The sequence below is a fragment of the Balaenoptera ricei genome, chromosome 7 (genome assembly GCF_028023285.1).
Source record: "Balaenoptera ricei isolate mBalRic1 chromosome 7, mBalRic1.hap2, whole genome shotgun sequence".
NCBI lineage: Eukaryota > Metazoa > Chordata > Mammalia > Artiodactyla > Balaenopteridae > Balaenoptera > Balaenoptera ricei.
In genome coordinates, this window is record NC_082645.1 from 86,905,246 (window position 1) to 86,931,450 (window position 26,205).

Here is a 26,205-nt window from a genome sequence, read left to right on the forward strand (position 1 = left end):
TATTTTTATTTCAGTTTTATTGAGATATAATTGATACACAGCACTGTATAAGTTTAAGCAGTACTTAATGATTTGACTTACATACATCATGAAATGATTATCATGATAAGATTACCGAATATCCATAATCTCATATAGATTCAAAATAAAAGAAAAAAGATTTTTCCTTGTGATGAGATCTCTTAGGATTTACTCTCATAACAGCTTTCATATATAACCTATAGCAGTGCTAATTATGTTAATCATGTTGTACACTGAATGCCTAGTACTTATTTATCTTACAACTGGAAGTATGTACCTTTTGACCACCTTCATCCAGTTCCCCCTCCCCCACCCCCTGCCTCAGGTAACCCCAAATCTGATCTCTTTTTTCTATGAGTTTGTTCTTTCATTTTTTGAAGTATTATTGACCTACAACACTATATTGTTCCTGGTGCACAACACAGTGACTTAACATTTCTATAAATTACAAAATGATCACCATGATAAGTCTAGTTACCATCTGTCAGCAAAGATATTACATTATTTTTGACTATATTCCCCATGCTGTACATTTCATCCCCGTGATCCGTTTATTTTGTGACTGGAGGTTTGTATCTCTTAATTTCCCTTACCTATTTCACTCCTCTTCCACTCCCCTCCACTCTGTTTGTTCTCTGTGTCTATGATTCTGTCTCTGATTTATGTTTCTTCATCTGTTTTGAATTTTAAATTCCACATATAAGTGAAATCATACAGTACTTGTCTTTCTATGTCTGACTTATTTCAGTTAGCGCTATACCTTTTTTGTTGCAAATGGCAAGATTTCATTCTTTTTTATGGCTGATACACCATTGCATATATATATATATATACCACATCTTCTTTATCCATTCATCTATCAGTGGGCACTTAGGTTGCTTTTGTATCTTGGCTATTGTGAATAATGCTGCAGTGAACATAGGGATGCATATATCTATTTAAATTAGTGTTTGTGTTTTCTTTGGAGAAATACCCAGAAGTGGAGTTGCTGGATTGTATGGTAGTTCCATTTATAATCTCTTGAAGAACCTCCATACTGTTTTCCATAGTGGCTGTCCCAATTTACATTCCCATCAACAGTGCAGGAGGGTTCCCTTTTCTCCACACCCTCACCAACACTTGTTATTTGTTGTCTTTTGATAATGCCTATTCTGACATTCTGTGAGGTGATATCTGATTGTGGTTTTGATTTGCATTTCCCTGATGATTATTGATGTTGAGCCTCTTTTTATGTGTCTGTTGACCATCTGTATGTTTTGTTTGGAAATGTGTATGTTCAGGTCCTTTGCCAATTTTTTAATCAGATTGTTTGCTTTTTTGATGTTGAATTGTATGAGTTCTTTGTATATTTTAGATAATAACCCCTTATCAATCATATTGTTTGAAAATACTTTCTCCCATTCAGTAAGTTGGCTTTACATTTTGTCGATGGTTTTCTTTGCTGTGCAAAAGCTTGTAAGTTTAATTAGGTCTTATTTGTTTATTTTTGCTTTTGTTTCCCTTGTTGGAGGAGACATATCCAAGAAAATATTGCTAAGACCAATGTCAAAGGGTGTACTGCCTATGTTTACTTCTAGAGTTTTATGGTTTCAGGTCTGACATTTATGTCTTTAATCCATTTGTTTATTTTTTGTATGTGGTATGAGAAAGTAGTCCCATTTGATTCTTTTGTATGTAGCTGTCCAGTATTCCCAGCACCATTTACTAAAGAGGCTGTCTTTTCCCCATTGTATGTTCTTGCCTCCTTTGTCATAAATTAATTGATCATGTAAGTATGGGTTCACTTCTGAGCTCTTAAGTCTGTTCTATTGATTTATGTGTCTGTTTTTGTGCCAGTACCATACTATTTTAATTACTGTAACTTTGTAGTGTAGTTTGAAATCAGGAATGTCATAGCTCCAGCTTTGTTCTTCTTTCTCAAGATTGTTTGGGTAATAAGGGACTTTTGTGTTTCCATACAAATTTTAGAATTATTTGTTCTAGTTCTGTGAAAAATGTCATTGTTATTTTGATAGAGATTGCACTGAATCTGTAGATTGCCTTGGGTAGTATGGTCATTTTAAAAAATACTAATTCTTCCAACCCATGAGCAAAGTATATTTTTCTGTTTGTTCGTATCATCTTCAATTTCTTTCATCAGTATCTTATAGTTTTCCAAATACAGGTCATTGACCTCCTTAGTTAGATTTATTCCTAGGTATTTTATTCTTTTTGATGTGATTGTAAATGGGATTGTTTCCTTAATTTCTCTTTCTGAAGCACAGCTGATTCCCTTTTTTTTTGATGTTTGACAATGAATTCTTTAATTGAAGTATAGTTGATTTACAATATTATGTTAGTTTCAGGTCTACAGCATAGTGATTCAGTATTTTTATAAATTATACTTCATTAGAAGTTATTACAGGGACTTCCCTGGTGGTCCAGGGGTTAAGACTCCATGCTTCCATTGCAGGGAGTGCAGGTTCAATCCCTGGTTGGGGAACTAAGATCCTGCATGCTGCGTGGCATGGCCAAAAAAATTTTTTTTAATTAAATTCTAAAAAGTTATTACAAAATAATGGCTATAATTCCCTGTGATGTACAATGTATCCTTATTGCTTATCCATTTTATACATAGTAGTTTGTATCCTTTAATTACATACCCCTATTTTGCCCCTTTCTTCTTCCCTCTCCCCACTGGTAGCCACTAGTTTGTTTTCTGTATCTGTGAGTCTGTTTCTGTTTTGCTAGATACATTCATTTTATTTTTTAGATTCCACAAATAAGTGATATCATACAGTATTTGTCTTTCTCTTTCTGATTTATTTCTCTAAGCATAATATTCTCTAGGTCCACCTATGTTGCTGCAAATGGCAGAATTTCATTCTTTTTTATGGCTGAGTAATATTCCATTGTGTGTATGTATAAATCTTTTTTTGTCCATTCTTCTGTTGATGGACACTTGAGTTGCTACTATATCTTGGCTGTTGTAAATAGTGCTGCTATGAACATTGGAGTGCATGTATCTTTTCAAATTAGGGTTTTCAATTTTTCTGATTTATACTCAGGAGTGGAATTGCTGGATCATATGGTAGTTCTATTTTTAGTTTTTTGGGGACCCTCCATATTGTTTTCCATAGTGGCTTCACCAATTTATATTCCCACCAACAGTGTGAAAGTGTTCCCTTTTCTCCACATCCTCACCAACATTTGTTATTTGTAAACTTTTTGATGATAGCCATTCTAACAGGTGTGAAGAGATATCTCGTTGTTTTGATTTGTATTTCTCTAATAGTGATATTAAGCGTCTTTTTTGTGTGTGTTAGCCATCTGTATATCGTCTTTGGAAAAATGTCTACTCAGGTCTTCTGCCCATTTTTTGATTGGGTTGTTTGTTTTTTTGATATTGAGTTATATGAGCTGTTTATATATTTTGGATATTAACCCCTTCTTGCTGGTCATATCATTTGTTCAGTTATTGTATTCTTCAGCTCTGTGATTTCTCTTTGGTACTTTCTTTTTTTTTTTTTTTTAATTAATTAATTAATTTATTTATGGCTGTGTTGGGTCTTTGTTTCTGTGCGAGGGCTTTCTCTAGTTGTGGCAAGTGGGGGCCACTCTTCATCGCGGTGTGCGGGCCTCTCACTGTCGCGGCCTCTCTTGTTGCGGAGCACAGGCTCCAGATGCGCAGGCTCAGTAATTGTGGCTCACGGGCCTAGTTGCTCCGCGGCATGTGGGATCTTCCCACACCAGGGCTCGAACCCGTGTCCCCTGCATTGGCAGGCAGATTCTCAACCACTGCACCACCAGGGAAGGTCCTCTTTGGTACTTTCTTATATTTTCTCTTTGTTGAAATTCTCACTTTGTTCATGCATTTTTCTTCTGACCTTGATGGGCATCTTTATGACCATTATTTTGAATTCATTGTCAGGTAAGTCATTTATCTCTGCTTCATTAATGTCTGTTTCTAGAGTTTTATCTTGTTCTTTTGTTTGGAACTTATTTTCTGGAGTTTTATTTTATTCCTTTGCTTAAGACTTATTCCTCTCTTACTTCATTTTCCTTGACTCTCTGTGTTGGTTTCTGAACATTAGATAAAACAACCACCTCTCTAAGTTTTGATGTTGTGACCTCATTGTAGGAAAGGAACCTTACCATCAGCCCAGCCCAAGTTCTTGGTTGTCCCTCAAACCTTTGTGATGGTCCAAGTCACCTTGTTTGTTCTTAGTCACCCTTCCAATAGTTGAGGGCATGTCAAGACTTGTCAGTGTCCCAAAGGGGAGATCTCAGTCAGCACCTAGATTCAGGCTGATTGGAAGCTGAACCCCCAGGTAGATGCTGGGAAAGTATGTAGTTAGAGCCCTTTCAGGGAGAAACTGGAGAACTTTTTTTTCCTCTTCCCTCTGTGCTGGGCCTGTTTGTATAGTCACAGGGTTGGTGGTGCACCTGCACCCATAAAAACTGCTTCTTTGTGTACTATAGTCCTGTAGACTGGTAAATGCAAACCCTGTTGACTATGACATCAGGCAACCTGGGGGCTTGTGCCTTGGGTGGCAGCCACAAAATCTGGGGTGCCAGTTGTATGTACAAACTTTTCCTTGGAGATACTGGTGATCTGGATCAGGCTAGAGGGAGAAGAGAGATGCAGTGTCTGCTGGCTTCCCTGGTTTCCAGGGAGGATTGCAGTCAGCCCCTAGAAGCATGCTAAATTAGAAGCCTGACCCTCAAACATTAACTTTTACAGAATGTGAGTAGGCTTCTTTTGGGGAAAGACTGGGAGATGGAGAGTTTTTGCCTACTCTGTGCTGAGCCCTTGGCACATAACCATGGCAAGTCCTAGAGAACCCATTAAGAACTATTTCTTAATAGAAATAGTTCTTATTTTGTTTTAACCTTGAGGGTCTCATGGTCACAAGCTAGGTGTGACCTAGCTAGGTGTTTTGGGGGCCTGTCCCTCAAGTGGCAGTCTTGAAAGTTAGAGCACTCATTGTGGGGTCCAAACCTTTCTCTCCTCAAAGAGATGCTGGGAATTGGAAGTTCCTTCCCAATTGTATGACATGGTGCCAGGGTTAGGTTTATGGTGAGAGTGTATCTCAGCCTTTCCTACCCATTTGCTGTGGGTATTTTCTCATTCGTCCAGTGTTTAGGAGCTGCTCAGCTATTTCTGGATTTCTTTCAGCAGGAATTGCTCCTTGTACAACTATAGATTTGGTGTATCTCTGAGAGGAGATGAATGAGTTCAGGAGTCTCTTCATCATCTTGGACTGGCATCCACAAATTTCTTCAGTTCTTGGCTTAGTAGAACACATCTGGATCCTTATAATGCTTCTCCATTCAGAGTGGCTCCCTGAGCTCTACCTGCAGAACCTCGACTTCTTTGGCTTCCAGTGACAGCAATGGCTGTTGCTCTGCCTTCTCTTGAGTGGCAGCACCACCCAACCCCCTTCTTCCTAGCAGAATGGGTCCCCCTCTCCTCCCTCTGCTCACTGACTCCCATGTATCTTTGTTGTGTGTTTCTGCAATCTAAGAATGTTATTTTGATCCTTATTATCTTCTTATAACTACTTTGGAATTTGGCCCTGATAATTCTCTGTTGCTCAATTTTATATGAAATTAATTTTCCTGAATTTTTTGTAGAAGCTTGGTTCTGAAAGCTTTTCTAGCTTCACAGAGCTCCCACTTCTGAAGTTTTTATTTGGTGTTTAAAAATACAGTGACCTTCTTTCAAGGTTTTCTGAGGCCCTGTCCCTAAGTAGAGACCTGGCTGGTCAGTTTTGAGCATTCTCAGTGGTTAGACTACTCCAGTCCTTTAATTCTTATCATGAATGCTTTGTACTCACCCACTATTGGAATGAGCAAAACCCTCCCAGTTTCAACTGCTATTCTCAAGCTGGCTGGCTGTGCTTTCTTGTGACTACCTGTTGGCTATTTGGGGTTCTCTTATTCTCACATTCATCAGATGCCCCTTTTATACCCGTTGCTTTCTCCCATATATTCACTGATACCATGAAGGTCTTATGTATATGGGGTTAATAGGGAAACCTTGTCACGTGATTTTGTTGTAAATGTTGCCTATAAGTTTTTGGGTTTGCTACCTAGATACTCTGAATGTTTTTATGTAGATATTTGGGAGGATTCAAAAACTATGCTACTTCTGCTGCCATCATCTTCTTGGAATTTTCCTTTTTGCTAAACTTTCATATTCATAATAACTTATTTGTGGTATCATTTGGGGGAATTTATTTAAACAATCATATCATCTACAAGTAATAACAATTTTGTTTCTTTGTTCCCAGTCCTTAATCTTTAGTTTTGTTTTCTTGGCATTCTATGCTGGCTGGAAGCTCCAGTCAATGTCTGTTATAAATGGTAAGGGTGGACATCTTTGTTTTGTTCAGGATCTTTCATGGCAATGCTTCTAGCATTTAATAGTCAAGCACATTATTTATATAGGTTTTTTGGTTGATGTCCTGTACCAGATTAAGTAAATTATTCCATTCTGTTCCTAGTTTTCTAAGAGTTTTCTATTTTAATCATGAATGGATGTTGTATTTTGCCAAATTATTTTTCTCTTTTAATCAGTTAAATTGTATTTAAATTAAACGTTCTGTTGTTAATGTCAAAATATCCTTATATTCCTGGGATAAAGCCAACTGGTTCATGGTATATTATATTTTCCTTATACCACTACATTTTTTGTACTAAAATTATATTTTATTTGTAACATTTGCATCTATGTTTGTGAATGAGATTAGACTAATTTTCCTTCTTTGTAATGTCCTTGTTATGCTTTATTGTCAAGGTCATAGTGTCCTAATGAATTGAGAAACATTTCCTCTTTTCCATTTAATTCTTGTCGATTATATCTTTAGATTATGAAAGCTTTTTGAAATTTGGATTAAAAACTAAATTCCTATCTTTTCATTTGTTTTTTTGCAGAAGATATCATATATTTGTTGAATAATTTATAAAATATATATATATAGTTTAAATGAGAGCAATATATATAGAATAATTTCTTAAATATGTATGTATAACTTAAATAAATATAATAAGACCATTGCCTAGATATTTACAATTCGGGTTAAGAAATACAACATTACCAATATTATAATGTGTTTTGTGTGCCCTTATGAGATTACATCCCTCTCCCGAACTCTCCCCAGGTAACTACTACCCTGATTTTTGTCATAATCATTCCTTTTCCTATGTGTCCTTAAACAACATATTGTTGGTTTTCTTCTTTAAGAACTTTTTATAAATGTATCATACTGTATGTGTTGTTCTTTGTTTCATACCATATATATTCTTCTGTCACTTTTTAAATCTGTAACTGATTTTTCTTTAGGCTAGAAAAAATGAAAAAAGAATATAGACGTCTGAGTACATGGATAGAAAAAGCTAGCTACTTAGAAGGAGTTCTTACCCCAAGATTGGAACGTAAAGAATCTAAGGTAATTAACATAATACATTCTTCCGTACATAGATTTTTACTTTTTATTTTAAAATTATGATAATTAAAAATAATGATCAGATATTGTTAATTTGTTCCCTCTCTATAAAATGCTACTCATAGTTCATGCACTTTCCTATTTTGATAATGTGACATTCAATAAATATTGATTAATAATTTATAAGTTTAGTTTTTAACAGCTTTGTTGAGATATAATTCACATACTGTATAGTTCATCCACTTAAAGTGTACAATTCAGTGACCCTAAGTATATTGACAGAGTTGTGCTTCCATCGCTACAATCAGAGAACATTATCATTACCCCGAAAAGAAACCCCATACCTCTTAGCCTATATCCTCCAAACCCCTCATGCCCTGCTAGCCCTAGACGACAACTAATGTACTTTATGTCTCTATAGATTTGCTTGTTCTAGATATTTCATATAAATGGAATCATACAATATATGGTCCTTTGTGACTTGATTCTTTCACTTAGTATAGTGTTTTTAAGGTTCATCCCTATTGTAGCATGTATCAATACTTCATTTCATTTCATTGCCAAATAATATTTCATTGTTTGGATATACTACATTTTTTTATCCACTCATCAGTTGATGGACATTTGGTTGTTTCCACTTTTTAGCTATTATGTATAATGCTGCTATGAACATTCATGTGCAGTTTTTGTGTGCATGTATGTTTTTAATTCTCTTGGGTATATACTTAGGGGTGGAATTGCTGGATCATATCCTAATTCTGTTAACTTTTTCAGAAACTACCAAACTGTTTGCCACAGCAGCTGCACAATTTTACATTTAACCAGCAATGCATGAGGGTGCCATATCTCCTACAACACTTGTTATTTTCCTTTTTTAAAAAAATTTAATTATGGCCATCCTAGTGGGTTTGAAGTGGTATCTCATTGTGATTTTGATTTGCATTTCTTTAATGACCAATGATGTGAACATCTTTTCATGTGAATACTGGCCATTTGTATATCTTCTCTGAATAAATTTTTATTCATATCTTTTGCTGATTTTTTAATTAGGCTATTTGTATTTTTACTGTTGAGTTGTAAGAGTTCTTTATATATTTTGGACACTAGACCCTTATCAGATATATAAGTAAGATTTACTATTTAGAAGTACTATCTAATCTATACATTTTGACCTGGCAGTAAAAGATTCATAGGGATTTCAGTGAATAGAGAAAACATTGACTAAAATCACAGCTTTGAAATGGTAGTCATAACATATTGATATATTCGTGTTTTTCAATGCCTCTGAGATAATTGGGCAGGATTGTGCTGTGATAAAATAAATTGATTAGCATTTGCTAATACAGAATTAGTATTTTAGGGAAATTCTGTGGGGCTTTTCATTAAAGGGACTCTGAACTTTGGGTTTTCATTGAAAAATCAGTATTTTATAAGAGCCAGTGGTCACTCCACCTTATAATTCTTCTTGGAATTTTATAAAGATCCACATCACTTTGCAACTGATAGACCATAATGTATTCCAATAAAAAAGTGATCTGTTTCCCATGGGTATCCTCTTATACCCCTTGAAGTTAAACATTATGTCATTTGTCTTGTAATCTTTTCCTGTCATGCATTCATCATTCAGAAACCCTATCAATTCTTGGGTTTTCTGTTCCTGGACCGTTAACTCCTAGCCAGGGTGTGCCTGTCTTTAAAACAGTACTGTTTGCTTTTCTCACAAACCCATATTCTTCTTGTCTTCTGTAAATTTTTTTAAAGTATTTAAAAAAGTTATGAAAGCAGGAAAAAATGTTTTAGCTCTTTAAACATTTCTCCAATATGTTTTTTTCTTCTAGGAAAGTAATACCAATGAGGTACTTGAAAGCCAATTGGAAGACAGACCTACAGATATTGTAACATCAGGTTAAGAAACTAATTTACCTTTTGTATTTATTATTAAGATAATTAAAACAGGGTGGTTATATCACAAAAAGAAAACTAGCAATCTGCTTTAAGTATACTTCATTTTTTGTTAGGAAATAAAAATACATTTCATTATAGTTTTGGTATATAGTATTTATTTCGTAACACTCCAAAGAAAATACTTAGACCCAATTAAGAGTTATTTTTATTTTTATCTTTAATACTCCTTTCCTCTTTAAGAACAAGAAAAAGTTAAATCTTACCTATAATCTATGAAAAGGTATTTTTGTTAAACATTGTTAACTGTAGAGCTATTGGTCTCATTTTTTTTTAAATCATTTCTCCTGACTTATTTATTCATTTATTTATTTATTTATTTTTTTGGCTGTGTTGGGTCTTCGCTTCTATGCGAGGGCTTTCTCTAGTTGTGGCAAGCGGGGGCCACTCTTCATCACGGTGCACGGGCCTTTCACTGTTGCGGCCTCTCTTGTTGTGGGGCACAGGCTCCAGACGCGCAGGCTCAGTAGTTGTGGCTCACGGGCCTAGCTGCTCTGCGGCATGTGGGATCTTCCCAGACCAGGGCTCGAACCCGTGTCCCCTGCATTGGCAGGTGGATTCTCAACCACTGTGCCACCAGGGAAGCCCCTTTTGGTCTCTTTTATGTGGAGGATGTGTGTATGTGCATGCGTGTGTGTGTGTGTGTGTGTGTAAGAGAAAGGGAGGAGGAGAGAGAGCAGGACAGGAAATTAAATTAACATTAAATGTGAGAACTTTGCACAAATTATCAGTAAGATATTTAATTAATAGAAGATACTGTTCATGCAGTCTTTAAGAAAAATCTCTCTTAAAAGATTCATTTAGAAAGTAAGTTAAAATAGATGCATAATACTCTATCTTTAAAATCTTGGATTCTGCTGGTGTGGATTATTGATTTATTGTTATAAGACTTTGGCCACAGGTTACTTCTCTAATTCTACTTCCCCGGCTACCTCAGGCTTTGATATATTCATTTCTTAACCTCTGAGGATCAACCAGCCTAGCAGAGCTAATTTCATCTTTAATCTACTGTTTCACTGAAACATTCAGGTTTTAGTTTGTAGGAGAATCACAACTTCCCTCTTCAATATTGTTGTTGAATATTGGAGGTTAACCTCTCTCACACACTGGTGGTTACTATTTTTTTTTTTTTTTTTTTTTTTACTTTTTTTCACTTATCCACGGAGTTTATTTCAAGTCCCATTGGATCCTCTAGTGACTTCTTTCCTTTTGGCATTCCAGTAGCTCCCTATAGTTACAGCTGACATTTACTGATCACTCATTGGGTTCCAGGCACATTACTTGGATTTTGTAACTCAGTACTCAGAGCAGTCAGTCGAGGGTGCTATTATTATTTATCCACCTATTTACAGATGAGAAAACTGAGGATCAAGTCAATGAGAGGTGACACAGCCATTAATTTGAACCTAGTCTATTTGACCCAAGAACTCAAGCATTTAGCCACATTGCTGCTCCCATTGTATATACTTGTAACATACCTATAAGATAAGCTATCGCTAATCTATTTTACATGTAAGAAAACCAAGGCTCAGAAAAATGAGCTGACAGCAGTCATGCAGCTAATAGTGACCTTAATAAATTTTGTTTTTTACTAGACTTATGCATCCCTTTGTATCTCAATTATTTATTCCCTTTCCCTTTTAGAATTTTCTTTTTTGTTTGCTAAATATGTATTCTTTATATTTCTAGGAAAATTTTACAAGTGCTTCAGTTAGCCTCTCTTGAATGGTCCAATTTTTTCTGGTTACATACAACTTTACTCTTTTTTTCCAATCCCAACCTTATCACTGACCATCTGGGATTTATTTTTATTTCCTCTTGACTTTTAGTAAAATATAGTACATGCCTGTGTTTATGTCTTATATTGAGGGATCTGAAATCTTATCATTTTATACATGTTTTCACTTCATTTCCACACTTGTTCATTTACGCCTCCATCTTCCCAGAGATTCATCAGCCTGTTTTTACTAAATATGTAGTGTTTATGTTTGAATAACTGCTTTGATTTAAATTGCTCCTATTCTCGGTGAGAAAAACTGTAATACTTTGTTAATGCATATAAATAATGTTTATTTTTTATATATAATAAAATACTTATATGAATTTCTTAACAGATATCCGTCTTATAAAGGAAGAAGCTGAAACTATTCCAAATGAGGTAAGGGAACTTGAAAGAGAACTTCTAATAGTTACTATTTTATAAAGGGATGAAATAATTTTAAATGGAGAAATATTTATAGATGGAAAGAAGAAAGCACTCAAGAAGTTATTCAAGTTTTCATGGTTATTTCTGTTACAACAATATCTGTACAGTGTTACACGATTTATTTAACTTAAATTACACTGTTAAAAGGGAAGTTTCAGTATCAAATAGTAACATTTTAAAGTACATATGAATATAGGGGACAAAAGGTGTTTATGAACAGAAGGGGGGAAACAAGTAAAAGAAAGCATAAAGTTCTGCACCTTAGAAATGGATGCCACAGACCGAACTACATTCTTTACTTTTTCTCTATAATACAACTGTGTATTCTCTATAATGTATAATCTCCAAAGTAATAGTCTGTATTTTATAAATAGAAATAAATAGAGTTCACATAATATTATTTGCTTTTTAGCTATTTTTACAGAAGGTATTAATTCCGTAAGGCAGTGGACCCCTATGTAAACCAATAAAATATAAAAGATTCTTCTGTACTACTTGACAAATAGGATTTAATGATTTCTATTCTTGGGCCAGTGGCTCCCAAAATACCAATTGAAGGGTCAGTATGTACTGTTTTGCACAATCCAAAGAGAGAGAAAAAAAGACAATATAGAGAATTTCTCATACAGCTAAATTTACCTGGCTTAACAGACTGTCCTTTCTTTTATGATACTATTCTTTGTACTATTTTGCTATTAAAATTTCCTTTATTTTACCATATAATTGTGATTTTTATGATATTGTTCTTTGTGCTATTTTGCTATTAAAGTTTCCTTTGTTATGGTATATTGGTGATATTATAGTAACAGTAAAATGTCAGACACCTTGGTTTTCTTCTTTGAGATGCTGATGATTTATAAAATAGGAATATATGAGAACCTCTACTTTATAATGCAGTATGATCATTTTTATGGATAATATCCTATAGTCCATGGTGTCAGGCAAGTAGAGAATTTCTCAACTCTTCTAATAAGGAATGTAATAATTTACAAATATTGATGGTAACTTGTTATAATAAAGGATAAAAGTACAAATGATTTTAAGTCCAGTTTTGTTAGTTTTAAATATTTTCTAGTTGATAATGATTAATAGGTAGCTTGTCTTATTGATACATTTTCTAGTTACTGGATAACGATGATAAGACAGGCCTGATTCTACCAACTTTGAACCAGTCGGGTGAAGATGATTCAAATGTTGTTGCTCCTAAAAGTGACATGTCAACAAAGGAAACAGATGCTCCATTGCCCACTATTCCTAGGCTGATGTTAACAGAAGAGGACAAAATACCATCTTTAGAGGAACACCAGCAAGAAGCTATGCCGGAGATAAAAATGAAAAATCTATTCTTCCCACGAAAAGAAAAACTGAAAGATAGATATCCAAGCCTTTTAAAAACTGACTCATCTTCATCAGAGGTAAAGTTGAAAAATATCCATATAAATCCAGGTAGAATAAAGAGGAGGAACTTAAATTTATCTCCAACAGAAATTAGGTGGCAAAGCAACAGTCTGAGCTCAGCTTGAAGGAAGAGCACAAGCTTTGTTTCCCCAGATTCAAAATCAAAAGGTAGCTTTCAAAGTCACGATCCAAAGGAAGACCTTGAACTAAAGGTATCTGCCCTTGTATTAGAAGTATAAGACTAAGAAAAACTAAAGAATTCATTAATAAAAAATAAATAAATTGAAAATACAGTCAAATGTCTCCAAGTAGAAGTGTGTCTAAGTATATTAAATATTCCTACCCTACTAATACTCATCAAGTAAGGAGGAAAAAAACCTTTGAAGGAAAAGCAAAGTGATCTGAGAACCGGTAATACAAACCAGTCTCATGGTTTTGTGTAAAATTCAGCTGAAAGTATAACAATGGTAGCAAAATCTAAATTCAAAGGAAAGCCTGAGAGGTTATTTCAGTGGAAATTTTTAATGAAACTGTTATAGGAAATAGCATATGTGCCCCTGTTACAAACAGTTTTATAGTTTAAAATGAGAATGATCTGAAAATTTAAAGGTACACCAGGGAAAAGCATTTCTCAAAATGATAGTTATTCTACTTAGATCTTTACATCTTGTTTGAGTCACTAGCATAAAGCAGTGTAAAAATGTGTATTGGTCAGTGGGAAAACAATCTGAGTTCTAAGTATGGCTCTGCCTCTAAATACATCAGCAAGCTTGCACACCTGAATCCCTAGGCCTATTTTCTCATCTACTGAATTGTAGTTTATACTGGGTCATTTCTAAATTCCTTTCCAAATTCCAAAAGATATAATTTTATTAAATATCTCAAGTTGGGGAATTATTCCTAATTACCTAGATCAATATGCTAAGCAATGTAACTTAAAAAGAAAAACATTCTTGTTTTTACTGAATGTGAAAGTAATACACAGTCATTATAGGAAATTTAGAAAATAGAAGTATAAAAAAGAAAATAAAAGTAGTTATAATTCTACTGCCACATTTAATAATTTTACTTCCTTTCAGTCTTTGTTATTAACATATGTATATCTTTTATTTATTTTTAAAAACTTGGATCAAACTATATATGTATAATTTTATATTATGCTTTTTTAAACTTGATATTATATTTTAAGCATGTTACCTGAATTTTCTTTAAAATTTGCAAGATGCAGGATATCCTCAAATATTGATATTCAGCAATTTAAAATAGTTTCTATGTTTTTGGACATTAAGCTTGAAATTAATATTCTTTTACCTATTTATTTGTGTCTGTGATTATCTTCTCATATATTTATAGAAATAGCATGTTGACAAATTGCTCTCCTGAAAGATTGTGCCACTTTATATTCTGACCAGTGATATTTGAGTATTAATGATATTTTAAATAATGATTAAAACTTTTTCATGCTTATTAGCCATTTTGATTTTCCCTATGAGTAGATGAGTAGATTGTCCATTTTTTTCTGTTGAGTATTTGGTGATGTTGTTTAGGTTTTATAATGAGCTCTTTTTATTATACAGATAATAACCTTGTATATTCATGGCACATACTTTTTCATAGTTTTTGTGGTTTGCCTTTTAATTTCTTTATTGAATCTGACTTCCAAAATATTCAGTTTTCATTTGATAAGTGAATTATTTATTGCTCCATAACAAACCACTCCAAAATTTAGTTGCTTAAAATAACCGTTTTATTATTTCTCAAGATTCTATGGGTTGACTTTGCTTAGGTAGGCAGTTGTTTTGCTCCACTTGATGTTGGCTGGTCCTGTAGTCATCTAGGAGCTTGACTGGGCTGGAACACTCATTATGGCTCACTTATGTGTTTTATACCCTGATGGAAACAGCCGTAGATCTGGGCTCAATTGGGATGCATGGACATCTGGTTTGATGTGCCTGTTTCTCTCTCTCTCTCTCTCTGTCTCAGTTTCTCTCTCTGGAATCTTAGGGATCATTCCTCCCCCTGTCCATGCAACCTCTTCATATGGTCTCTCTATGTGGTCTTTCTAGCAGGGCAGCTGAACTTTTTATGTGGCAGCTCAGGGCTTCCAATATACAAAAACAGAAGCTTCAGGTACTCTTAAGACTTAGGCTTTGTACTAGCATAGGGTCACTTTCACTCCATTCTGTTAGTTAAAGCAAGTCCCAGGCTCAGCCCTGACCCAATATGGGAGGGGACTACATAAGAGCGTGAATTTTGGAAGGTGTCGTTCATTGGGGGCCATCCACAGATTAACCATCTCTAGCTCCAAGTAATTTCTCTCCCACGTGCAAAATACACTTACTCTGCTTCCAAGATTCTTAGTTTCATGCCATTACTGCATTAGGCTCAAGCTTAAGTACGGAATTTCATCATCTAAATCAGATTCATGTAGATGAAGCTTCTTGAGCGTGGCTTCTCTCAATCTTAAGACCTGTGAATTGAAGAGACCAGTTATCTGTCCACTACATACAATGGTGAATCAGAAATAGGATAACAACAGGCACTTACATTCCAAAGGTGAAGGAAGGGTAAGGAGAAGCATATAGCAGTCAGTGAGCCATAGTAATTCTGAAGCTCTGGCTCTGCCCTCTGAGAATCTTTCTTTTTCCATAAGAAAGAGCTTATATTTGTAGCTGAGTAGCTTTGCAGCCTATGTCTTATCTGTAGAAAGTTAAGAGTTCAAAAACCTCTTTGCATTTTAAATTGTCTCTGTTCCTTTCAGTCCAAGATACTATGATTATCTTAGAGATTTTGCGGGTTTCCTGGGTATCAAATTATGACCTTAGCTAAATGTTACACCCCTAAATATCTTTAAAACATGCCCCCGTTTACTTTTGACTGATAGTGAAGGTGCTGTAGCACAATATCCTTAAGAATCTTAGAAGCTCTCTGGTCTAGCAGAGAGGATCTAAGAGGCCACCCTAAGATACTTAGAATATTTTTTGTCTAGTCAAGTGGGTCTGTAAGATACTACCTTAAATATTTTTGAAGTGTTAACAACAGTTCTCATGGCCTTGTGATCTTGACTTTGAAACTACATTTTACTGGCAATGCCACTGGAACCTGATCAATGAAGTCATGAGGTAGGGATTCCTGGCATTGGTTTCGTGGCTTAACAGTGTCATTAAGGACCCAGGAACCAGGCTCTTTCTTATCTTTCCTCTTTTTCACAGTCTTCCTTGTCACTTCATTATTACCGGATATTTGCTTCAGTCCTAGGCATCATTTGTAGATCAAGGCAGGGGGTAGAACATTCAAATTTTCTTTTGCACTTGCCCCCTTTCATTTCTACAAAGAAACAGAAGTTTACCCAATAATCCTCCAGCAGATTTTATGTCCCATTGACTAGAATTAGTTTACATGACTATGTTTAGCTTCAAAGGAGAATGAGAAAACTAGCATTTGGCAAAATGGAATGGGGTTGCCAATAGTGATTCATCATTTGGGGCTGTATACGTTGCTGTTACAAGCAGAATTCAGGTTCTGTTGTGACAGGGCAGTATCAGGAGTGGTTACTGTATAATCAGCACAGTTAGCAGTAGCACCACAACTATTCTTCTGTCTGATGGGAATGCTCTTCTCCGGATCTTCTTGGGGTTCATTCATTCACACCATTCAGGTCTCTACTCAGCTGTTACCGCCTTAGAGGGGGCTTCTCTGACCACTCTAAGTAAAATAATTATCCACTCACTCACCCTAGCCCATCTCTATTTTTTTCTTGTATCATTACCTGGTATCATATTACATGTTTCTTTACTTGTTATTGTCTGTCACTCCCACTTGACTTTGTTCCAAATGGTAGGGATTTAGTCTTACTCATCACAGTATCTTACCATTTAGAGTAGTGATGAGTCCATGATGGGCACTCAATAAATATTTGTTGAAGTAGTTAATTAATTAGAAATACTGCAGGGTTTTGAGGCATTTTCTTTGGAATCTCTGAATATGTTACAATTCCTGAGCCTCATTGTATGTGATTAATCAAAATCATTTGGTCCTGGGGAAATACAAATTATTTTAATACTTTCAAGGTGAATGAAGCACCTAGTTCTAGCATACCAAATATCAGGCATGAGGCAGCGAGATTAATTCCATATTCCATAAAGAGTAGTGATAAAGGCTCTGATTATTTATGAGTTTTTGAGTTTAAAGTCACTAGTGCCTGCTGAAGACTAGGATTAAGGAAGGCAGGGAGTGGTATGTGTGATATCACTAAGACTCCTCAAGAGTTGACCCATATACCTTGCAGTGAGAGAGCTTACATTGCATGTATCCCACCTGCTTCTAACACTGGACTTTGGGCTCCTTTTGAGGATAATTGGTTGACAATTTTTCAGTTTATGTTGTTACTTTCAGTCCAGTCAGACGACTTCAGTTACTCTATTGTAGTGCTTGAAAATGTTCTTGGTCATGTCTTTGGCTTTCTGGCTCATTTGCAGTCTGAAAACAGTTTGCAAAAGCCACTATAAAAAGGGCTAATAATTCTATCAAACATTTAGAGATGAACTAACACCGATCCCTCTCAAACTCTTCCAAAATATAGCAGAGGGAGGAACACTCCCAAACTCATTCTACGAGGCCACCATCACCATGATACCAAAGCCAGACAAATATGTCACAAAAAAAGAAAACTCCACAATGCTTGGTGTCAGTCGATTTATCTCTTGTAAAAATAAAATACAGTGTGTGTGTGTGTGAAAAAAAAAAAAAAAAAAAAAGAAAACTCCAGGCCAATTTCACTGATGAACATAGATGAAAAAATCCTCAACAAAATACTAGCAAACAGAATCCAACAGCACATTTAAAGGATCATACACCATGATCAAGTGGGGTTTATCCCAGGAATGCAAGGATTCTTCAATATATGCAAATCAATCAATGTGATACACCATATTAACAAATTGAAGGAGAAAAACCATATGATCATCTCAATAGATGCAGAAAAGGCTTTTGAAAAAATTCAACACCCATTTATGCTAAAAACCCTCCACAAAGTAGGCATAGAGGGAACTTTTACATCAACATAATAAAGGCCATATATGACAAACCCACACCCAACATCGTTCTCAGTGGTGAAAAACTGAAACCATTTCCACTAAGATCAGGAACAAGACAAGGTTGCCCACTCTCACCACTATTATTCAACATAGTTTTGGAAGTTTTAGCCACAGCAATCAGAGAAGAAAAAGAAATAAAAGGAATCCAAATCGGAAAAGAAGAAGTAAAACTGTCACTGTCTGCAGATGACATGATACTATACAGAGAGAATCCTAAACATGCTACCAGAAAACTACTAGAGCTAATCAATGAATTTGGTAAAGTAGCAGGATACAGAATTAACACACAGAAATCTCTTGCATTCCTATACACTAATAATGAAAAATCTGAAAGAGAAATTAAGGAAACACTCCCATTTACCATTGCAACAAAAAGAATAAAATACATAGGAATAAATCTACCTAAGAAGACAAAACACCTGTATGCAGAAAACTATAAGACACTGATGAAAGAAATTAAAGATGATACCAACAGATGGAGAGATATACCATGTTCTTGCATTGGAAGAATCAACATTGTGAAAATGACTAATGACTATACTACCCAAAGCAATCTCCAGATTCAATGCAGTCCCTCAAACTACCAATGGCATTTTTCACAGAACTAGAACAAAAAATTTCACAACTTGTATCAAAACACAAAAGACCCCGAATAGCCAAAGCAATCTTGAGAAAGAAAAACGGAGCTGGAGGAATCAGGCTCCCTGACTTCAGACTATACTACAAAGCTACAGTAATCAAGACAGTATGGTACTGACACAAAAACAGAAATACAGATCAACGGTACAGGATAGAAAGCCCAGAGATAAACCCACGCACATATGGTCACCTTATCTTTGATAAAGGAGGCAAGAATATACAATGGAGAAAAGGCAGCCTCTTCAATAAGTGGTGCTGGGAAAACTGAACAGCTACATGTGAAAGAATGAAATTAGAACACTCCCCAACACCACACACAAAAGAAACCTCAAAATGGATTAAAGACCTAAATGTGAGGCCAGACACTTAAAACTCTTAGAGGAAAATATAGGCAGAACACTCTATGACATAAATCACAGCAAGATCCTTTTTGACCCACCTCCTAGAGAAATGAAAATAAAATAAAAAATAAACGGGACCTAATGAAACTTAAAAGCTTTTGAACAGCAAAGGAAACCATAAACAAGACGAAAACACAACCCTCAGAATGGGGGAAAATATTTGCAAGCTAAGCAAGTAACAAAGGATTAATATCCAAAATTTACAAGCAGCTCATGCAGCTCAATATCAAAAAGACAACCCAATCCAAAAATGGGCAGAAGACCTAAATAGACATTTCTCCAAAGAAGATATACAGATTGCCAACAAACACATGAAAGGATGCTCCACATCATTAATCAGAGAAATGCAAATCAAAACTACAATGAGGTATCACCTCACACCGGTCAGAATGGCCATCATCAGAAAATCTAGAAACAATAAATGCTGGAGAGGGTGTGGAGAAAAGGGAACCCTCTTGCACTGTTGGTGGGAATGTAAATTGATACAGGCACTATGGAGAACAGTATGGAGGTTCCTTAAAAAACTAAAAATAGAACTGCCATACGACCCAGCAATCCCACTACTAGGTGTATACCCTGAGAAAACCATAATTCGAAAAGAGTCATGTACCACAATGTTCATTGCAGCTCTATTTACAATAGCCAGGACATGGAAGCAATCTAAGTGTCCATCGACAAATGAATGGATAAAGAAGATGTGGCACATATATACAATGGCATGTTACTCAGCCATAAAAAGAAACGAAATTGAGTTATTTGTAGTGAGGTGGATGGACCTAGAATCTGTCATACAGCGTGAAGTAAGTCAGAAAGAGAAAAACAAATATGCTAACACATATATATGGAATCTAAAAAAAAAAAAATTGGTCCCGAAGAACATAGGGGCAGCACAGGAATAAAGACACAGACATAGAGAATGAACTTGAGGACATGGGGAGGGGGAAGGGTAAGTTGGGACGAAGTGAGAAAGTGGCATGGACATATATACACTACCAAATGTAAATAGCTAGTGGGAAGCAGCCGCATAGTACAGGGAGATCAGCTCGGTGCTTTGTGTCCACCTAGAGGGGTGGGATAGGGAGGGTGGGAGGGAGATGCAAGAGGGAGGAGATATGGGGATATATGTATATGTATAGCTGATTCACTTTGTTATACAGCAGCAACTAACACACCATTGTAAAGCAATTATACTCCAATGAAGATGTTAAAATTAATTAATTAATTAATTTTTTAAAAGGGCTAATAGTGAAGATGTTTAATGGGCCTTTCATGATCCCCACCATCCACATGCATCTGGTATTGTTGACCATTGGAACATCCTGCTAAAAAAAAAAAAAAAGACTTAAAAAGATTTCTGACTCTACTGTTCTCACCTCCTCCTCTTCCATGGGAAGAGGTATCTATATAACCCTCCAGGGAATGGAAGGTTATATAGATCTGTTTTGAAAACCTGAGATTTCACCTTGACCACTCCTGGGCATGATGCTTCTTTTTTTCCACTAATGGCAAATCCAAGTTGGCCTGCATTGTACACTCTCCATGTGGCAGCCAAGCCAAAAGGGGCTTAGGAGATTCAAACAACCTGATTCAGCTACTTACATTCTCTTATTTGATTGATATTGTGCTAAATTGTAAGAATAATGACCACTTGGTTGATCACACTGCTCTCCCAGTCCTCCTACGGTGGCCCACACAGGCCAATGTGGGGTGCATAGTGGGCCTCTGTAAATTATTCCCTTTTGGGTCTGACTCTTCTGGATGAAAGGTCTAGATGACATTAGGAAATGGTGGAGGAAAAGGTGAAGTTGTAGCCATCCACAAGCTCTTCTCTCTGCTGAGGTTCAGTAGGGTAATGTTAGAAGTCTGACTTTTCTAGGCCTTCTTATTTCATTTACTTTTTCCTAAATCAGAAGATACTGGTAAGAATTCTAGGCTTTTGTTGAGTTATTTTCGTTCCTCAGAATTTCTTCTAGGGCTGCAGGTAGGGTTAGGAGCCAGGTGATTTTGCAAATCACACTAGCATCCCTTGTGTCTTTGCCTGGCTGCCATGTTTTGAAGTTAAAGAGAAAAAATTGTACCCCATTCCCTATTAAGTTGCTGCTTATGAATTTATTATATTTTGTTTCATTAGATATTACTTTGCTTTCCTGGTTTATTCTCCCATTTTTACCTGGAAGTTTCTATAATTTAAATGCAGGCTCAATAAATGATTTCTGGGTTTTAATGAAATTAAACATTTCCCTATATTCAATTGAATCCAATTTCCTTCCTGAATAGGGGGAAAAAAAACTTCCTTAGCTTGCTTCTTCTTCTAACATTAGTACTGTCAGTGTCCTAATACTTGTTATTAATCTGTTCTGAGAACCCATTACACTTTTTCATCGCTCCCTTTACAATATATTTGTCCTGTTGTGAAATATACATACGGAAAAGTGCATAAAATGTGAGCATTTTAATGAGTAATTGTAAAGCAACAACCATTGTAACCACTACCCAGATCAAGAAATAAAACAGTGCAATTACATGAAAAGCTCTCCCTCAACCACGTGCCCTTTCCTGATCACAATCCCATCACACCCTCTCCAGAGATGACCACTATCTTGACTGTTGTGATAACATTTCCCTACTTTGTAGTTTTACGACTTATTTTTACATTCCCAAATGACAGTTATGCATGTACTTTATTACATTATTGCTTATTATTTTCAGCATTAAATTTGTGAGATTCAGTCACATCTTTATATGGATGTATTTAAGTAATTTTCATTGCTATAAAAAATTCAGTTGAATGGAATACAATTTAAATGTGTGAATGTAACTTATTAGTCCCACCCATTTGGCACCCAGGCTTAGTTGCTCTGAAGCATGTGGGATCTTCCCGGAGCAGGACTCGAACCCGTGTCCCCTGCATTGGCAGGCGGATTCTTAACCACTGTGCCACCAGGGAAGTCCCAAAGCTCTGGTTTTTTTGATGGGGGTTTTCCATTAAGTCAATCCATCTGCTTTCCTATTTTCCAAACTTTCTCAACTTTCTGGATCTTGGTGTGTTACCTTACTGATTTCCAGTATTCCAATGGGATTTGTTAACCAAAATTTCAGAAATGGAGACCTGATTGAAATAAAACGTGTTTATTTGAGGTTTGTTAGGACTGCAGCCTGGGAGACACATATTCAAGCACTCGAATTGTGTTCCACTGGACTACAAAATGGAAGAGACGTATAAAGGCAAAAACTGCACGGTTACATTTAGTTACACGAGTTGTTTATCAAGAATTATGATTGGAGCAGCCAAGAAGTAAGGGTGCTTGTTAAGTAAGAATTGGTTGGGGTCTGAAATGGTTGCATAATTACAAGGGGAGACCTTAAGACCATAAGTTTGCAGCTGGCAGGTATTGTTCTGAATACTGCCGGTGGTGTCCTTGGGTCTGGTACAGTTCAGAGAAAGTTCAGGTTTTCAGTGGTGCAGAGACCACTGAATGAGACCAGATCATATCTGAGACAAGATCCTCAATGGCCACCTGACTCTGTTTTTGTATGCCTGAACCATGATTACTCCGTTATAATTTCAATTTGTCATCAGATTTTTCTTTTGGAAATATTATTTTCTGTTAATTTACTGGAACTTTGGCAGGTAGGAGAAAGTAAACGCACATGTTCAGTCTACCATCTTGAAGCTCCTGTATTGGCTTCTTTTTTTTGTCCTTTTCTAGCATCCTGATCATTTCCCTCTCTTATAACTATCCTGGATTTTTTTTTTTTTTTTTAAGGAAGCAAGTTGGGTTTTTTTTGTTTTTTAATTAATTTATTTATTTTTTATTTATTTTTATGGCTGTGTTGGGTCTTCGTTTCTGTGCGAGGGCTTTCTCTAGTTGTGGCAAGCGGGGGCCACTCTTCATCGCGGTGCGCGGGCCTCTCACTATCGCGGCCTCTCTTGTTGCGGAGCACAGGCTCCAGACACGCAGGCTGAGTAATTGTAGCTCACGGGCCCAGTTGCTCCGCGGCATGTGAGATCTTCCCAAACCAGGGCTCGAACCTGTGTCCACTGCATTGGCAGGCAGATTCTCAACCACTGCGCCACCAGGGAAGCCCTATCCTGGATTTTAACTAACAAAAGTATTGCATGTTCATCTAATCAATAATGCAGAGTTAAACAGAGTAAAAGTTAGTTAATTGTGTCCTCTTTCCTCTTCTCCAGAGTTACTTCCTTGAGAAAACAATGTTAACATTTTGTATCTTTTCATATATTTTTCCATGCTTATATTAGGGGGGAGTTTTTATTTATTTGTTTTGTATGTTTACAAAAATGAGATCATATTTTTTTTAAATAAATTTATTTATTTATTTATTTTTGGCTGTGTTGGGTCTTCGTTTCTGTGCGAGGGCCTTCTCTAGTTGCGGCAAGCGGGGGCCACTCTTCATCGCGGTGCGCGGGCCTCTCACTATCGCGGCCTCTCGTTGCGGAGCACAGGCTCTGCAACAAGATTCTCAACCAGTGGTTGATTCTCAACCACTGCGCCACCAGGGAAGCCCGAGATCATATTTTTTCTACTACTTTTTCTTCCACTTCCTTGTCATACATATTTCATTTATTTTTAATTTTAATTTTCTACTAAATTCATTTAAGGCAATAAACTTTCAAATGTTAGAATTTAAACTGTTTTTAAGGGAGATTTTGGAAAATTCAGGCAAAGAAAAACAAAATGAGGAAAGGAACAGGTGTGGAAAAGTATGAGATATATTTCTAGAATTCGGAGTTAGACACATTTTCCTGGAGAGAAACTATAGTGGGGAATACTGAGATACTTGCAGAAATTATTTAGAGTCAGTGTGTGAGGGCAATGAATAACAAAACGTGGGAAGCTGCCGAAGATTTAAGAATAAAGTCATGTTATTAACTGCTTAATATTAATGAACACTTAAACCAAAAGTATTATGAAAGCGTCATTCATTGAATTATTTTAACTAACTTGATATATAATGAACCCCCTACAAACTAAAGGAGACAATGTGTAGGAAAGTGGTTGATAGTACTAAGTGTTCTGCAAAGAGATGGTATCAAGTTTTCTCTAAACATTATGATGTTTTCAAAGCACCATTGTCTTTCACTGCAGTCTTGATTGTGTGGTAGTAGGAGCATCAGATGAAAATTTAGGATGCCTAGGATTTAGGCTACTAATCATCTGGTAATTTAGGGCAATAATTTCAACTGCAGATTTTTGTGTAAAACAAAGAGTAGGACGTTATTATCTCTAAAGTGTCATCCATCTCTAAAAAGTCAGTGGTTCTGTGATTCTATAATTGTTCCTATACACCTTGATTTAGTACGAAGTGTTTCCTTAGGCAGTAAGTACCCATTTAACAATTACAGCTTGAGAGTCACTGAAAATGCTATCTCAGTGTAATATCAGATGCTATTTATTATCTAAAGCATTTCACAACCTTTTAAAATTAGATTACATTTGTTCTAACAGTTCTATTTTCTTTTCCACTTTTGTTTCTGCTTAAAGTTGCTGAGCATTATTTTGATTTTACACATTCAATAGGGTGAATATTATGGTGTCAGGGAAGCTAAGATTATATATATTTCTGATATAAATTTCTTTTGATTATAGGCAAATTATGGTAGTTATAAGAAAAATACTTATTTAGTTTTTAAAATGTTTAATATCTTTAATAACTATTGAATGAATAAAATTATTTTGGGAAATATCCTTTCATTACAAGCAGTCTAAAATTAAAACTTCTCTTTTTATAAGGTGGCGTTTTCACCAAAAGAATACATTTCACCATCTTTCAAACCAGAATATATAGAATTCAAACCAAAATATCAGGTGAGTACTGAGTTTTCTTATCCCAATATCAATTAAACTTAAATACCAAGTTTCTCTAATACTTTATGTAATTCAGTGGTTCCAAAACCAGACTACCCAGAGGAAACACTCACCTATCTTTACAAAAATACATATTCCCAGGTCCCACCTCTGACCTAATGAATCTCAGTTTGGAAATGGAGCCTGGGAATCTGTATTTCTCAAAAAACAAAACAAAACAAAAAAACAGGGATTCTTATGCTATCACCTGGGTATCAATTAGCATTTGAAAACCATATGAACTAAAACAAATACTAGGCTGATTATTTCACGTTTTGCTTTTTTTAACTGGATAATAGAGAAGTTGTATGGACAAAGAGTTTGAATAAGAGACTTCGTTTTCTAGGCTATTTCAATAATAGAATAGCCTGATCCCAGAGCTTACAAAACTGCCTATGGCTATTACACTGACATTTCACTGTAACTGAGAATTTTTTGTACTGTTCTCTACCATTTCTGAGGCATATATAATATTTATCAAAAAGCAAGTTTCTACTGTAACATGCTAAGGACTAGGTGGAACTCATCATCATTGTTAAAACTCTCAGATTTAAAGGCAGATGATCTGTGTTCCCAAGTCACTCTTTAGAGAATATTTATGATACTTTTAATGGAATATCTACTACTTGCTTTGCATTTAAAAAAAAATTACCCACATTGCTACTAAAATATTTATATGGATAGGACTTAGATCTTAATGTTAGCCTTTGTCTAAGCAAATGGAGCTAACACTGGAAATCGAGTTCTTAAACAAACAAACTATTGATGAGTGCCTTTTAAGTGTTTAAAAATATTCCAGGTAGCAAAAAGCTCTTGAACACAACATAGTATCAGAATTAGGAATTTGAAAAATTTGCATTAAAATTCTCATTATTATTCCAATCTCAAATATTTTAAAATAATTAAAGTTGGTTTTCTCTTTGTAGAAGGTATGAAGATGAATAGATAAATTGGCAGATTGCTCAAAGAGAATTAACTAAAAATTTTATTATAAATTTAAAACAAATGCTTCAGAATTTCTTACCTTTTTTTTTTAAATATTACAGTTCCAGAAATTCAACATCAAGAATGGTTTTGATCCTTTTCTAAGGAATATAAACAACAAAATGTCAGTCAGAAAAAGGAAAGACCAAGATATGTTCAAATGTAGAAATATTTTAAGTGCCGAGGTTATAGAGCATG

General features: G+C 35.5%; 2 protein-coding genes across 4 annotated transcripts in view; one reads left to right on the forward strand and one right to left on the reverse strand.

The window, feature by feature from the left end:
• The window catches only part of C2CD6 (C2 calcium dependent domain containing 6), an 81,032-nt gene extending 67,890 nt beyond the window's left edge, over positions 1-13,142 (forward strand). Inside the window, exons 10-13 of the mRNA XM_059928442.1 lie at positions 7,349-7,454; positions 9,290-9,356; positions 11,528-11,571; positions 12,741-13,142. Of these exons, the coding sequence (XP_059784425.1) occupies positions 7,349-7,454; positions 9,290-9,356; positions 11,528-11,571; positions 12,741-13,142 (619 nt within the window). The remainder of the gene's footprint in view (positions 1-7,348; positions 7,455-9,289; positions 9,357-11,527; positions 11,572-12,740) is intronic.
• Positions 13,143-14,741: 1,599 nt separating this feature from the next.
• STRADB (STE20 related adaptor beta) overlaps positions 14,742-26,205 on the reverse strand; it is a 49,149-nt gene continuing 37,685 nt past the window's right edge. For all 3 annotated transcript variants that reach the window (XM_059928446.1, XM_059928444.1, XM_059928445.1), the window contains 3 exons: positions 26,048-26,108; positions 15,359-15,487; positions 14,742-14,907 (listed from right to left, as the gene is read on the reverse strand). The gene's annotated coding sequence lies outside the window, so the exon portion shown is untranslated. The remainder of the gene's footprint in view (positions 14,908-15,358; positions 15,488-26,047; positions 26,109-26,205) is intronic.